Genomic DNA, 15493 nt, shown 5'->3' on the forward strand with positions numbered 1-15493 from the left:
TATGTCACTGTAGTGATGTCTTGAGTCCTGTTATGCTCCAAAAATTTATATGCAGATATGGGTCCATGAAGGCAGTTTTCCTTAAGCTCTCCCTGGGATAACTGTTCTTCTGGCATGGTTTAGTATCCGCTGAGGTGTTGGGACTTAAAGCCCATTTTATGGAAAAGAGAGTCTCCTTCCTAGATTGCTCCTGTGGCCTTATGGCTGAGGGCAGGCAAAACTTGGGAGCATCCAAACTTCTGGGCTTGGGCCTGCACATAGGATTCCTGTCAAAAGACTTTGGAAATATCTGAAGCCCCTGGTGGGGGTGCAGGATATTTGCTGGTTGTAGGGCCACTCATGGTTCTGGACTGACTCATGGATTTGGACTCGATTTGGCTAATTTGGCTTGGAACATGAAAAATTTCTTGAAAACAACCCCCCCCCCCCCCGCAACAAAACAAAACAAACCCCCCCACAATGCTTGTCCCGTTCTACCTCATGGAGGGTAGGGCCACACTAATCATATGCATCAGGCTGAGAGAGGGGGCAACAGAGGGATTCTGGGTAAGCTGTTTAGGGCCTTGTTTCATGATATTTGTCAGTCATTTAAGACTGGTGAAGAAACAAGAATCATTGCAAATGGGAAGAAAGGTGCAGCTGTACTGTGAGAGTGAAGATGAAGTAAAAATATATGCATTGCAGTGGCTCACCATGATTTGAAAAAGAGTTGGCAGTGTAGGGGATTGCTCTTAATGGGCACTACCATATATTTTATTCAGATGGGCTCTATTAACCTGTCATTGTGGTAGATTCCCATCAGCATCTTGGACTTTTGATTAAGATCAAGTATTTTTGGAACTAAGTAGAAAGAGTCAAGACTGGCTCTACCCTTCCTGGTATTGGTCTGTTATTGTGGTATCTCCAGGTCTGGTGCTGGTTCCCTGTAGAAGGAATGCCTGCCCATTTTTTTAATTGCCACAAAAAAGAGTTTCTATCAGCATTGTTGGCACCAGGGGAAAAGTGTTAGAATGTGCTTTGGCCTCTCTAAGTGCTGGCCTGGTACTGCAGTACTTCCATACCCAGTTTTTGTTCCTTCCTGGAGAAGCAACTGCCAGGTTTTTTTAAAGGGACACACATACACAGTTCCCTGAGCAGATCAAAAGTGACTACAGTGTGCAAGGGTGAAGGGAACTGGGACTCAGGTGGTATTCTCTTAGACCCTTCTGGTCAAGGGAAGGGCAGGAGCGGGTGTATGCTGCAAATCAATACCTGGCTGTGCAGGTGGTGGCGACAGCAGGGCTTTGGCTTCTTTGACCACAGGATGATGTTCCAAGAAGAAGGATTGCTAAGAAGAGATGGGATCCACCTGATGAAAAAAAGGAAGGGCATCTTCTCAGATAGGCTCACTAACCTAGTGAAGCGAGCTTTAAACTATGTTTGCTGGGGGATGGAGACCAAGGTTCTGAGGTAGGTGGGGAAGTCAGTGAACTGGAGGAAGGCCAAGCCTGAGGGGGCAAAAGAGGAGGTTTTGTCTTTCTTCTTGAGAAATCAGGACAGTCAACTAGTTACCTTAGGTGCCTGTACATGAATGCACAATCCTGGGAAACGAGCAGGAAGAACTGGAAGTCCTTGCACAGTCACAGAACTATGATGTGATTAGAATAAGAGTGACTTGGTGGAATAGCTCGCATGACTGGAGCACTGTCATGAATGGGTATCAACTGTTCAGGAAGGGCAGACAGGGGAGAGGAGGAGGAGTTGTTGCACTTCATGTAAAAGACCCATATAATTGCTCAGAGCTCAAGTATGAAACTACAGATAGACCTGTTGAAAGTCTCTGGGTTAGGGTCAGAGGAGAGAGCAGCAAGTGTGATGTTGTGGTGGGGATCTGCTATAGACCACCAAACCAGGAAGAAGTGGTGGATGAGGCTTTTCTTCAAACAGATAGCAGAAGTTTCCCCATCATAGGCCTTGCTTTTCTTGGGGGACTTCAATCACCCTGACATCTGCCGGGAGGACAATACAGCAGTGCACAGGCAATGCAGGAAAATTCTGGAGCGTGTTGGGGACAACTTCCTGGTGCAAGTGCTAGAGCAGGCAACTAGGGGCCATGCTCTTCTTAACCTGCTCCTCAGAAACAGGGAAGGATTGGTGGGGAATGCAGTAATAGAAGGCAACTTGGGCAGCAGTGGCCACAAGATGATTGAGTTCAGGATTCTGAGGAAAGTAAGGAAGGAGAGCAGCACAGTAAAGACCCTGGAATTCAGAAAAGCAGACTTCAACTTACTTAGGGAACTCAAGGGCACAATCCTCTGGGAAGCCAGACTGAGGAGGAGAGGAATCCAGGAGAGCTGGATATATTTCAGAGAAGCCTTACTGAGTGTGGAGGAACAAACCATCCCAATGTGCAAGAAGACTAGTAAGTATGGCAGAAGACCAGCTTGGCTTAGCAGGGAACTCTTCAATAAACTAAGTCACGAAAAGGAAGCTTACAAGAAGTGGAAACTTGAACAAATAAATAGGGAGGAGCTAAGAGCATTGCTCAGGCATCCAGGGATGAAGTCAAGAAGGCCAAAGCACAATTGGAGTTGCTGCTAGCAAAGAACTTGAAGGGTAACAAGAAAGGTTTCTACAAATATGCCAGTAACAACAGGAGGATTGGGGATAGTGTGGCTCACTTACTGAATGGGGGAGGCAACCTAGTGACAGAAGATGCAGAAAAGGCTGAAGTACTCATTGCCTTTTTCACCTACGTGTTCAAAGGCAAGGTCAGCTCCCAAACTACTGCACCTGGCAGCACAGTTTGGGGAAGATGTGAGCAGCCAACAGTGGTGAAAGAACAGGACAGGGACTGTTTAGAAAAACTGGACATATACAAGTCCATGTGGCCAGATGGGTTGAACCCAAGGGACCTGGGGGAGATGGCTGCTGTGATTGCAGAGCCACTGGCCATCATCATTTTTGAAAACTCATGGCAATCAGGAAAGGTTCTGGATGGGCCCAAACATAGGGCCCATGTTTAAGAAAGGGAAAAAGGAGGATCCAGGGAACTACAGACCAGTCAGCCTCACCTTAGTCCCTGGAAAAAGGTCTAAGGTGTAGTTGGCAGCTGGTATCAAGTGGAGTGCCACAGAGATCAGTCCTGGGGCTAGTTTTGTTCAATATCTTCATCAACAACCTGGAAGATGGCATAGAGTTCACCCTCAGCAAGTTTGCAGGTGACACCAAACTGGGGGGAGTAGTAGGTATGCTGGAGGGTAGGGCTAGGATTCAGAGAGACCTAGACAAATTGGAGGATTAGGCTAAAAGGAGTCTCATGGGGTTCAACAAGAACAAGTGCAAAGTCTGGCACTTAGGATGGAAGAATCTCATGTACTGGTACAGGCTGAGGGCTGATTGTCTGGGCAACAGTTCTGCAGAAAAGGACCTAGCGGTTACAGTGGACAATAAGCTGAATATGAGCCACAGTGTGCCCTTGTTGCCACGTAGGCTAATGGCATACTGGCCTGCATTGGTAAGAATGTTGCCAGCAGGTCAAGGGAAGTGATTTTTTCCCCTCTATTCAGCAATGGTGAGGGTACATCTGGAGTAATGTGTTCAGTTTTGGGCCCCCACTACTGAAAGGTTGTGGACAAATTAGAATCCAGGGGAGGGCGATGAAAATTGAGAGGGAGCTGGGAGACGTGACTTCTGAGGAGAGTCCGAGTGAACTTGGCTTATTTAGTCTAGGGCAGAGGTAGATCTCAGAGCCTCTTGGAGTTGTGGGGGGGCTGAGTGCCCACGTGCATGCATGTACACGCCCCAGCCCAGCAAATCAGTCTGTGGGGGAGGGAAGGAGTGGGGGCTAGATCAAGGCCCCCGCAACGAGGGACAGTGCCACAGAGGCAGGAGCCAGGGTAAGTTGAGTGGGGCTGGGGTCAGGTGGGACTTACCTGCTGGGGAAGCATACACTCAAATAATTTTTTTCCCTCTGCCTCGATCTGCCCCTCATTCCCTCCCCACAGACTTGTCTGCTGGGTTTTGGGGGTGGGGGGAGGGGATGTGGCAGTGCACGGAAGATCTTGGGTTGCTTTTAAATGCCAAGGGTGATCTCCTACTTAAAAAGGTTGGAGACCACTGGTCTAGAGACAAGAAGGCTGAGAGATTTAATAGCAGCCTTCAATTACCTGAAAGGAGGTTTGAAAAAGGATGGAGCCAGACTGTTCTCAGTGGTGGCAAATGACAGAACAAGGAGCAATGTTCTCAAGTTGCAGCAAGGGAAGTTTAGGTTAGATATTAGGAAGAATTTTGTCACTAGGAAGATAGTAAAATACTGGAACAGGTTACCCAGAGAAGTGGTGGAAGCTCCCTCCTTGGCAGTTTTCAAGACCCAGCTAGACAAAGCTTTGGCTGGGATGATCTTGTTGGGGATGGTCCTGCTGTGAGCAGGGAGTTGGACTAAATTACCTCCTGAGTTCCCTTCCAACCCTAATTTTCTATGATTCTATCTCAAGGTGCCCAGTGAAGCCCAGAGAGAGCATATTCTGATTCTCCACTGATTTGCATATTTTGTATGAAAACTTATATACTTATGTAAAATGTCTTAAACAGACCCAAATAGATTTAGTAGCCTTTAAACAGTTTGCAGCAACTACTCAAAATGCAATGTGGTGGAGCTCAAAAACTACTTTTACTGAATGGTTAGCTGTCAAAAGACCTAGGCTTGTTTCAGTAAATCACCAGATTAATTCAACCTCAACACTTCCAAACATAACAATTTTAATAATTTTGTTTTACAGATACAAGTACGTTTTTAATATATAATGAGGATCACAAGCGCTGTGTATTAGCTCAGAGTTCTAGCTCAGTGATAACCGCCCCTTGCAATCAGGAGAATGAGTCCCAAAAATTCAGGTGGGTTTCTGATTACCATCTTATGAGCATGACATTGAAATTATGCTTGGGCGTACCTTCAAAGAAAGACTGGGTTCGAATCACTCTGTATCCTTGTGACAAGACAAGTGAACTTCAGAAATGGGAATGCAGAAATGAGACACTTTTTGCAATCCAAGGAGAAGATTTATTTTTCAACTATGGCAACAAACAGGAAAAGAATATTATGCTTTACAAGGGATCAGGCCTGTGGAGTAGGTGGAAGATCTATGGAACCACAGATGATTTGTGTTCTCGGGGCTATGAAGGTAAAGTTCTTCACATATTCATTTCTTTTTATTTTGAACTAATTGCTTTGTGTACTTAAAGCATTTTGATACCTAGTAATGTCCTTAAATTTGTAGAAATTCAATGGGCAGAAGTCAGCAGGAATTTTGAGGGTGGACTTATTAAAGGATCAGTCCTTATTAATGAAATGAAATTGAAAGCAATTAATTTGAAAAGGCAATGCTATTACAGAGGGTAAATTAATAATTATATAAATATAGTACCTAATGAATATTACTGCTATTTGTGCTGTGTAGCCGCATGTATAGAAACACTGAGAATGCACACAATCTGTTATTTATGTCTGTCTTCTTTTGGAGCTAAGAGAGAATTACATGTTTATATGTGATTATTATGTGTTCATTATGAAGATTATACAACTGCTAATCTATTGTTCTCTAGTACTTTGAACACTAATTTCTAATAGGGCTCAGAGATGACTGGTCATGTAAAAAAACAAACCAAATTTTAACTAGTTTAAATGAAGTTATAGACCCTAAGTGATTTTTTTAATGCATAAATTATTAGGAGGGAGTCTGTGATTGGACCTTACAGAGGTACAGAGAGAGGGCATACATGAGAAGTTCTGTACAAGGACTGGTCACAGAAGTGGACCCTAGGTCAGGTCAGTAGAGGTGTAAAAGTCCTTTGCAGGCAAAATGCTTGAAACTAAGTAGGGCAGAAGGGGAATCCTAAGGGGACAGAAGTAAGTGCACCATTATTATACGCTTACTCCTTGTATCATTGTGGAGCTCTGGGAAAGAATTTTCTTGAGAGACAATTTCTTCCAGTATTTACACTCTGTATATCCCACTACATCAATCTTTGTGTAAATTATTTCTTTTTAATAAGCCCAACCTTGAATTGCTGATTAGACAAAAATCTAAGAAAAGCAGCATTTGGATCACTATTTTGTTAATATCCTTCCGGTTTACAGTTGCACACCTCTTCTCTACCTAATATTGTCAATAATTGATTGGATCAGTAGAAAGAAAACAAAACATTTATGTTGTGTTATGGAAGTACAATGATCGCTGATATTTCTAACTGTTGATAATGTGCAAGCCCTGTGAAGTATTTGCTTTTATTTTTCATGCTAAGATATGATGCTGTGTCTCCCATATTATGATAAGGATAGTAGACAATATACATAACTATAATGTCTCATTCTGCATGACTGTATCTCCTTAGATTTCTTTTCACTACTGGGCAATGCCAATGGAGCACCCTGTGTATTCCCTTTCAAGTTCAATAGCCAATGGTACGCTGAGTGTACAGATGATGGAAGATCAGATGGCTGGCTCTGGTGTGGAACAACGTCAAACTTTGATGTAGACAAGATGTATGGATTTTGTCCACTGAAATGTAAGTTTTTTACTTTGTAAATGAAGCATATTATTTAGCAGATAATGGATGAGGAAATGTTACATAATCTTATTACTTACTGTACAAGGAAAAAATGGACTGTCTTTACATTGATGTAGAAATAATAATATATTTTAAAAATCAGAAAACCATACTTGTATGTATTTGAACAGTTGTGCTTTACAAATGGCAAACAACAGTTTTTTCAAACTTAAAATCAGAATAAATATTTTATCTCTAAAGCTAATTGGTAGCTGCTTTTAAAAAACGTTGAAAACAGGAACTTACAAGAAAGTGTCATTTTAGCTTTAATTATGATTTTAAATAGTTAATATGCAAGTGAACTTTCACAAATAATTCAGAATTGCAAAGCTAGATTTCAGCAGTGGATCACCATGATCAAAGAATATTAAATGAAATATCATTCTTACATAAGTAAGAACTAACTGAGCAAAAAATTGAGTATGAAACTATGTCAAATAAAATTTGATTATTAAGTTAAAGGGCAATACCTTTTCCCCTTTTATAGCCCATTGACTTGTAAGCAAACTTATGATGCAAAAATATATTACTTTTTGAGATTCCCTTTCCTTTAAAAGTCTACTTTTCAAATAACTACTGATCCATTATTAATCATAATAAAATAGTCTTACCTAATGTAGTCTTACCCTTTGAATCACCTTTTGGCTTTCTCTAGCATCCTAGGATGCTTTGCTCCTGCTCCTTCCTTTAGAAGACAATGTTACTTGCTGGACTCTGCTACTCCAGCTAAGTAGGGAGCAGTACACACCTCCTTCACAATCCCTCCCTTTTTATTGTAAATTTCTGCCTCTTGTGTAAAAGTCCTGTAGAAATTAATAAAAAAGTGATAACTTTCCTAAGAGCTTTTTAAAGCATTGTCTAAAGCTTAATATTCAGATGGATGGAATCATCCATCATAACTTGTAGCAAATTGTAGATAACTGTACTCTAGAAATCTATGAATCATAATTTCCATTCCACCCTCTTATAGCTCTGTAAAACTCTAATGGTTTCACCATATTTATTTCTAAGAGCTTTCCCAGAAGGTCCAAACTCTTTGGAATGGTTTATAACCATGTGAGAGATTTGAGGGATTAGCCACAAGTTAAATGCCACTCCCTTTGTGCTTTGGCCTTCCTGATGTCATCCCTGCATGACCCAGCAATATTTTTATACTCCTCCCTAGGTGTTGTCCAAGATTCCACTTCCTGTAAGCTTCCTTTTAATATTTTACCTCATTGAAGAGTTTCCTGCTAAGCCAGGTTGGTCTTCTGCCATACTTGCTAGTCTTTCTGCAATCTTTTTTATATTGCTCACTGGAAGTTTATTCATGATTCAGTACTCATGCTGTGTAATAGGTCTCCTAAGCCACTTGGTATTGTGTCTCTTTCTTCATTTAATTAGTCTAATATTTATAAACAGGCATAGGACTCCACAAGTGTATCTAGGACTGAATTCTTTGGGGAGTGGAAGGAAAGTAGCTGTTTCAGGGAAGAAAGGTAGAAGGTGAGCTAGAAAAGGAAGTTTTAGGACACTTTAGACCAGTGATTCCCATATGTTTTGAATTTACAGATCAATAATTTTCTGCAACCCTATTGTTTGCTGGGTGTGAGGAGCTTATAATGCTGCTGCTTCTCCATGGTAACTGTTCCAATGTCCTGCTCTTACCCTATGGGGGGATGAATGAAACTGCACTGAATTGCCTGGTTTAGCTTTCACTTACTGCAGAGAAATTGTAGGCACACAGGCAACTGAGATACTAAGTCCCCTCTTAATTATGGGCATAGAGGGTTTTTCTGAGTTCAGGGGAATTAGTTTAGTGGGACTTGTGACTCTACTTGTAACTGCCATGATCCCATTTGCAGTAGTGAATGTTAGTTTGGGTCCCCTGGTAGGAAGGAGATAGCATTTTGTTATGTGTCTGGATCCTGTGCATTAAAAATAGCTTATTTCCTTCAGAATGTGGGAGCTAGATAGATGTAAACCAGATTTGTAAATCTGACAGTATTTTATATTCAGTCACAATCTACTGAAGTTCTACCTTTGGGGTCTCCGTTAAGCATACTAACAAGTGACAGCTATAGGGGTATTTTGCAGAACAGTAATATTTCTACACTGGAAACTAGACTGAGGCAATTTATTTCCTCACACAGGTCTCAGAATAGCCACTACATTTTTTTTTAACTTCTACAGCCATAATGGGGATGGCAGTGACAGAGTGTCCCTTTGAGAGTCCAGATGTAAGCATATGAACTTTCTGCCAAAAATTACCCCCAGGTTAATCAGGCTGGAGAGTCAAAGACATTAGATAGGATATTAGATGCATTGTTTTGTTCTATGCCACTGGCTACAGAAAGTAGTGTATCTTAACCAGGCTAACCTGATGGGCAATCTAGACCCCAGCAGAGCCAGGACTAATAATGGGCTGGATTTCAACTTGCAGTCATGGAGTAAAAGTTTCTAGACCATTAAAACTCCTTCATAAAATAGGAAGGAAGAGCTGATTCTGATTTTCATTTTTCCAAATATCCATCATAACAGTAATAACAAATATTTGCCCTCCTTGAAATATTTGCTTTTAGAAATTAAATTTTCCATTTCATTGCAGTTGCCAGTCTTGTGCCCCCTCTAAATTGGTGCTGTAGGCTGGTGCCTTATTCACCCACCCCTAGTTATATACCAGTAGCTCTAAACATAAATTTAAGTTTTTTGAGTATCTAATAGATTTGCTTTCCTATCTACCTATAATAATTTTATTGCAGAAAAATGGCTGCTAATGAAGCAGAATTATAAGAGTTTTAGTCTGCCTGAACAGGTCAGGATGTATTTTCTTTAGAGCAAATATTTCAAATACAATCAATTATCTCCATTTTACTGCATGCCTAACCTTTTACAGATTGACAGTGTTTTTAAATAGAAGACAATATACCAAATAAATTACATCTTCCTGTATTCATAATATGCTTGGCAATGGACATGGTATTTTGCTCCAATAATTCTTCCAGCTTAACATATATTACATCAGACTTTCATTCCTGTTGTGCAAGGGTAATCAGTAAAGAACATTTCATATTGTCTGTAGGCTATCAGGTCCAATACAGGAAAAGGTGGAACTGGATACTGACCTACTGACACTTAATATATACTATCTTTTGTTTTGAGTATTGTTTATTGTAATGCTTTCCTCTTATTTAAACACTGCACTTTTGTGAGGTCTCTGAGAATAGGAAATGGAAAAGTCTCCCTTCTCTCAAAAATTTGCATAGTTTGCATCTCAAAACCCTCTAATTTAGGCTGCAGAAATTTCAGCTTCTTTCCTATGGCCAAAGAACAAAGACTGACCTTTCATTTATGCTGATTTTTGTCATACGAGTTTCATGTCTTTATAATGCCATAATTAGCATGAGATTTTTACCATAGGGTATGGCTAGTTTCTTTTTTTTTTACTATCAGTTCACTTTAAGAAAAGTTGAACCAACTCCATTAATATTATATCAAATTTCTTCTTACAGTTAGTGGCAGTGATACATTGTGGAATATGGATCCTTTGACAGGAGCCCATTACCAGATAAACTCCCAGTCAGCACTAACATGGCACCAGGCAAGAAAAAGCTGTCATCAGCAGAATGCAGAATTATTAAGTATCACAGAGTTGCATGAACAAACGTACCTGGCAGGTAAAGTAATGAAATGCATTCTATATATTATTATGTACCTCATTAGAGTGATAACATTTGAATAGGATACTACATCTTTAGCTACTTTACATGGGTTAATTTAATCCTCACAATAACTTGATTCAGTTATTGCGAACATATTTTGAATGTATTACTCTAGTTTGGGGGTGGAAAATTATTTGGGATGGAGGGTTGCTTAAGGAGATTTGGTAAGCTGTTACAGGCACTGGGGGGCTGGGGGTGCTGACCTGGCCTGGCATGGTGGGAGAGGTTGGGGTGCAATTGGTTCTCTCTGGCCCCAGGCCATCCACCTCATGCCTGCTGCTGGGGGTACTGGATAGCGTGGGCAGGATCTCCAAGAGGCTGGCCTGGGACCCTGGTGGGCAAGGCATGCTTGACTAAGCAAATGAGATGGGGCTGTGGATGGTCAGGGAGCAAGGTCTGGGAGCAGGGTGGGCAGGTGCACCCAGGATTGTGGGGCAGTAACAGTGCAGGCCTGAGGCCTGGTGGAGAACTGCAATCTGCTCCCCATATGTTCCTGTAATGGACACTGGTTCTGCAGGCAGGGGCGTGTAGGGAGCAGATTGTGGCCTTGCCCCTAGCCACAGCCTTGCGCTGTCACCACCCCATGATCCTGGCCCCAGCCCTCTCCTACTTGTCCTATTCCTGGAAGCTGCTCCCTACCCACCTGCCTTTGGCCCCATCCCATCTGCCCAGCTGAGCACGCCCTGCCTGCATGGGTCCCGGGCCAATCTCCATGGAGATGGTGGTGGGTACAGGGGTTGACAGGGTGGGGTGCCTGGGCAGCAGGACCAGGTCCAGCAGTGGCAGCAGAGAAAATGGCAGCAGCAACTAGGCAGATTGAGCCACTGATGTGGGGGCTGCCGGAAAGCTGAGTCCAGCCACTGTGTTGCCCTGGTTCCACTGCACACCTGATTTTGTCCACCTCTGCTCTAGTTGGATGACAGAATTTCCTGTGCAGTAAATCTTGCTTTAGCATGTGGTACTGTGCAGTATGTCTGATTTTAGTAAAATATTAATACATATTTGTTTATTAAGTGTATTTAATAGTCTGTATAGTCTGCTTTACATTAACTACTATTTTCACATTAAAAATCCCAGCAAACTATTTAACTGAAGGTTTGAATGTAATGTGAAATTATCATTATAATTAAATCTCAGAAGAGCAGTCTAGGAATGTAGTTAGGAATAGTATAAGAAAACTGAGAAGCATACTTCTTATTTGAACACCAAGATACTTTGCTGCTAATCGTGGTCCAACTACATATGAAAAACAACTTTTCTTTACCCAGAAATCCCAGTTTAGGCAAGGCTCTCCCAGGTTTCCTGTGTTGTTACATTCTTGACTCATTTAACATTGCCAAATTTCGCCCCTATGCTTGTAAATTCAAACACTGTTTTTCAAGACTACGATTTGAATAATCTTGTATCATACTCTATCAAATGTTTACATTTTGGAAATATTATCATCAAAGGTAAATTGGGTGATCAAGGTGGTATATGGGCCAGGTGGGGGCAACATGGGGCCTCCAAAGCCTGATCTGGCTTGGCATGGGTAGTGTAGGGCCCTGGGGCCTGACACTTGCAGATGGGGGCTGGGCAGAGGCAGCATGGGGTCTGGGGGACTGATTCTGGTGACTGGGGGGTGGTATGGGTCCCGATCCAGCCAGTGAACTGGCCTTGCCCCATTCATCTGGCCTGTGAGTACCACTGCATTAATACAACTGAAATAAATGACGTATACTAGTACAATGATTTGTTTCTGGTGTGTTAATATTTGATAATCAATATTCAGGTAACTCATCTTCCAAAGTTTTAAAGGGAAGCAGGAGGTAATTTTCTGAGTAATAACCTGTCCCAATATATGTGAATAGTTCTAATGAATTTAATAGGGTTCTATATGAATTTGCTTATAACTATTTTTGGACCCATAATTCGACAGTTGGTTTTAATAAAGACTTCTTCAGTAGCAGGAATATGGGTGAAGAATTAAAAGTAGCTGAAACAGAGGAAAGTACCAGAGAGGATAAAAATAAGAAAAATAAGACAAAACAGGATGGAACTAATTACAATGGAGCTTGATAGACTACGAAGACTGGTTGTACATATTAAGACCATTTTAAAATAGTAAAACTTTAATTTAAATATTTAGTTTGTTACTAAATTCAGTGAAATTCCAAGAGCAGACAAGTTAATTCTTGCAGTTGGAATTTTAACTTTTACATTTCTAATGTTTCATTAACATGGATCTTGCATTATAGTTTTAAGAATACAGTACCTATTTTCATATTCATGAGCGTAGTTTTATAGGATATCCACTTAACTTTCATTCCGTTTACAGGCATTATTGATTCTTGTGAAATTACCTACAATTAAAATGAGGAACACTGATATAATCATTAATGCCTCTAAAACCAAGATGAACATTTAAACACCCCCACTACTTATGCTTACCTTTCCTTTAGTACTAAATAATTTGAAATGAAATATACCTGATCTATATTATTCTGAATAATTTGGTTTTGTGCAGGATGTGAAATGAGAGCAGGAAATAGATGGAGTTCAGTCTTTAAACTCTAGATAATATGAGCTGCAAGAAATCCTCTTTATAGTTATTATTACTACACAGGCTGGGATAGGATTTACTATTGCTTTGCATCACTAATAGTAACATTTTTTGCTATTATTTTTTTCTTTGTAATTTAGGATTAACTGAAAGATTGAGTGCTGCACTCTGGTTCGGTCTTAATAGTTTGAATTTCAACAGTGGATGGCAATGGAGTGGGGGCAGCCCTTTCAGATACTTAAACTGGGTCCCAGGTAGGTATAAATCAGGAGCGAGCAATTATTTGTGCTGGAGGGCCAGTTACAGAGTTTTGCTGAGCTATTGAGGGCTGGGGGCAGGGAGTGCTTATGACCCAAACTTGGCTCCCTATCACAGCTGTTTACCCAACCCGGCAGAGGCAGATGGAGAATCAAGGAGATGGTAGTTGATCCTATCTGGCCATGGGCCTGTCTGCTCTGCACCCACCACCAGGGGTGTGGGATGGAGCAAGCAGGCGGGGTTTCTATGGAGATCAGCTCAGGTCCCCCGTGGGCAGGACATGCTCAGCCAGGTAGATGGTGTGGGGATGCAGGCGGGCAGGGAGCAGCATCTGGGAACAAGATGGGTGGGTGAGGTCAAGGCAGAGGCTGGGCTGGGATCATGAGGTGGTGACAGTGTAGGGCTGGGGCCTAGAACAGAGCCGCGATCTGCTCTCTGCATGTCCTTGTGATGGGAGCCAGGTTGGAACTGGCACCTGTCATAGGGACCTGCAGGGAGTGGATTATGGCTCTGCTGCAGGTCTGGGCCTGGGCCCCACACTGTCAGTATCCAGTGATCCCAGCACCACCCACCCATCCTGCTCCCAGACACCTCTTCTCAGCTGGCCCTGGCCCCATTCCATCTGCCTGGCCAAGTGTGCCCTGCCCATGGGGTTTCTGGGCCAGTCTTCACGGAGACCCCACCTGCCTGCTCTGTTTGGTGCCCTTGGTGGCGGGTGTGGGGCGCCTGGGCAGCAGGGCTGGATCTGGCAGTGGCAGCAGAGATATTGGTAGTAACTGCTGGGAGAAGCCACTGCTGCCACAGAGGCTGTTGGGAAGCCAAATCCAACCACCATACCACCCCTGCCCCTACCCTTGTCCTGCTGCTGTGCTGCCCTGCCTCACGGATTACAGCTTCTGGTGTGCCTGAGAGCCACATGGGGGGTTAGGACAGGCTGTGCTCTGCACCAGGTGGCACCTCTGCACCCGGGAGCAGAGAGACCGGCCACATGCGCTGCAGCCTGGGGTGCCTCCCACACCTGTGCTGGGTGGATCCTAGGGACCTGCCATGGGCTGGACAGAATCACGTGGTAGACTGGATCTGGCCTATGGGCTGTATTTTGTCTACCCCAGGTATAAATGGTAATCCATCTCAGGTAGAGTTTTGCTTATAAATCCTCATAGTGGATTTCAGTCTTGGTATTGTGCTGTCTTACCTGCACAGAACTTCTATAATTGTTAAAAGAAACTGACTATGATCATAACTACTGGCAATGAGATCTGCTGCATCAAGAACAGAATACTGGATTCAGTTTATAACACAGAATAGATATTATTCAGGAGAACTTGAGAAAATATTTAAAAAGCATGGATTTTTTTGTGTTGTACTCATGCAGAAGATAGGTCAGGGTGGTACCTTGTGTTCATGTATCGTCTAAATTTCCCCAAATCTTATTTCTTGTTAATGTCAGGGTGAGATTGTAGCTGTGAAGGTCCACGAATTATATGAGAAGCAAGGATTTTGGGGGAATGATGACTTTTATTAGAATAACTTAATGGTTAGGATAAAGTTAGACAAGCTTTCTCCTGCATATATAGTATATTTGTTCAAAGAATTAAATGAAAAATGCAATAATCTAACCATAGTATAGTGGATCTAGAAAGAAACCCTTTAACTTATTTTAGTGATTTCACCTAATATTTTGCTCCTGGTCTATCATAGTTTGTATTTTTCCTGCTGAAATTTCCTTGCCAGTTCTAGCATCAAATATTCTAGCACAAATCTTGTTTTCATTCTTTGAGCTAATTAATAGGAAATTTGAAATTATTCTCAATTTTTGCAGCTAAGTAAAAGTTGTTCAAATGACCGTAGGTAATTGAAATGATAATCAAGTATTAGATCTGGCCGGATCCCTGAACCCATACTTTTCTGAATCATGTGCCCCAGACTCCATGTAATCTCATTTTAGGAGGCATGGTATATGTGTGTGTGTGTGTTGGGGGGGGGGGGGGGGCCTCTAAATTTTTTTTCAAACTAACATCTATATAAAAAGTTGGGCTTCAAAGACCAACTATTGAGAGGTATGAATTGCCCAATAATGTTGAAGAATTGTTTAATGATAAATGCTAGCAATTATTTACATTATAACATAGTTAAAAATTTCACCGCTAATTAACGGTTAATTTAGAATGGCTTCATGTGCAAATTAACTATGGCTCCTTTAAAAGGGCCAACCAGCTATAAAGTTATTGTTGGAAAATGCATGATAATTTTATAGCTGGTTTCTGTCCCCCTTATGGCTGGGAGACTGCAGCTGCTGTAATCTCCCAGCTGCAGGAATGCTCCATAGCTGCCAGGCCTGAGAGTCCTGTCAGCTGACAGCTCAGGACTCCCGTTAGCTGTGGGGCTCTCAGCCCTGGCTATA

At 42.1% G+C, this 15493-nt stretch overlaps 1 protein-coding gene across 2 annotated transcripts in view; it reads left to right on the top strand.

Moving 5' to 3' along the window:
• Positions 1-15493, top strand: part of LOC149864949 (macrophage mannose receptor 1-like) — a 109666-nt gene that overhangs the window by 3550 nt on the left and 90623 nt on the right. For both annotated transcript variants that reach the window (XM_090047237.1, XM_090047236.1), the window contains exons 2-5: positions 4761-5162; positions 6373-6546; positions 10080-10244; positions 12972-13085. In XM_090047237.1, coding sequence (XP_089903363.1) covers positions 4761-5162; positions 6373-6546; positions 10080-10244; positions 12972-13085 — 855 coding nt within the window. The remainder of the gene's footprint in view (positions 1-4760; positions 5163-6372; positions 6547-10079; positions 10245-12971; positions 13086-15493) is intronic.

This window comes from Crocodylus siamensis, chromosome 5 (genome assembly GCF_052110815.1).
Source record: "Crocodylus siamensis isolate JL-2025a chromosome 5, ASM5211081v1, whole genome shotgun sequence".
NCBI classification, from domain to species: domain Eukaryota; kingdom Metazoa; phylum Chordata; order Crocodylia; family Crocodylidae; genus Crocodylus; species Crocodylus siamensis.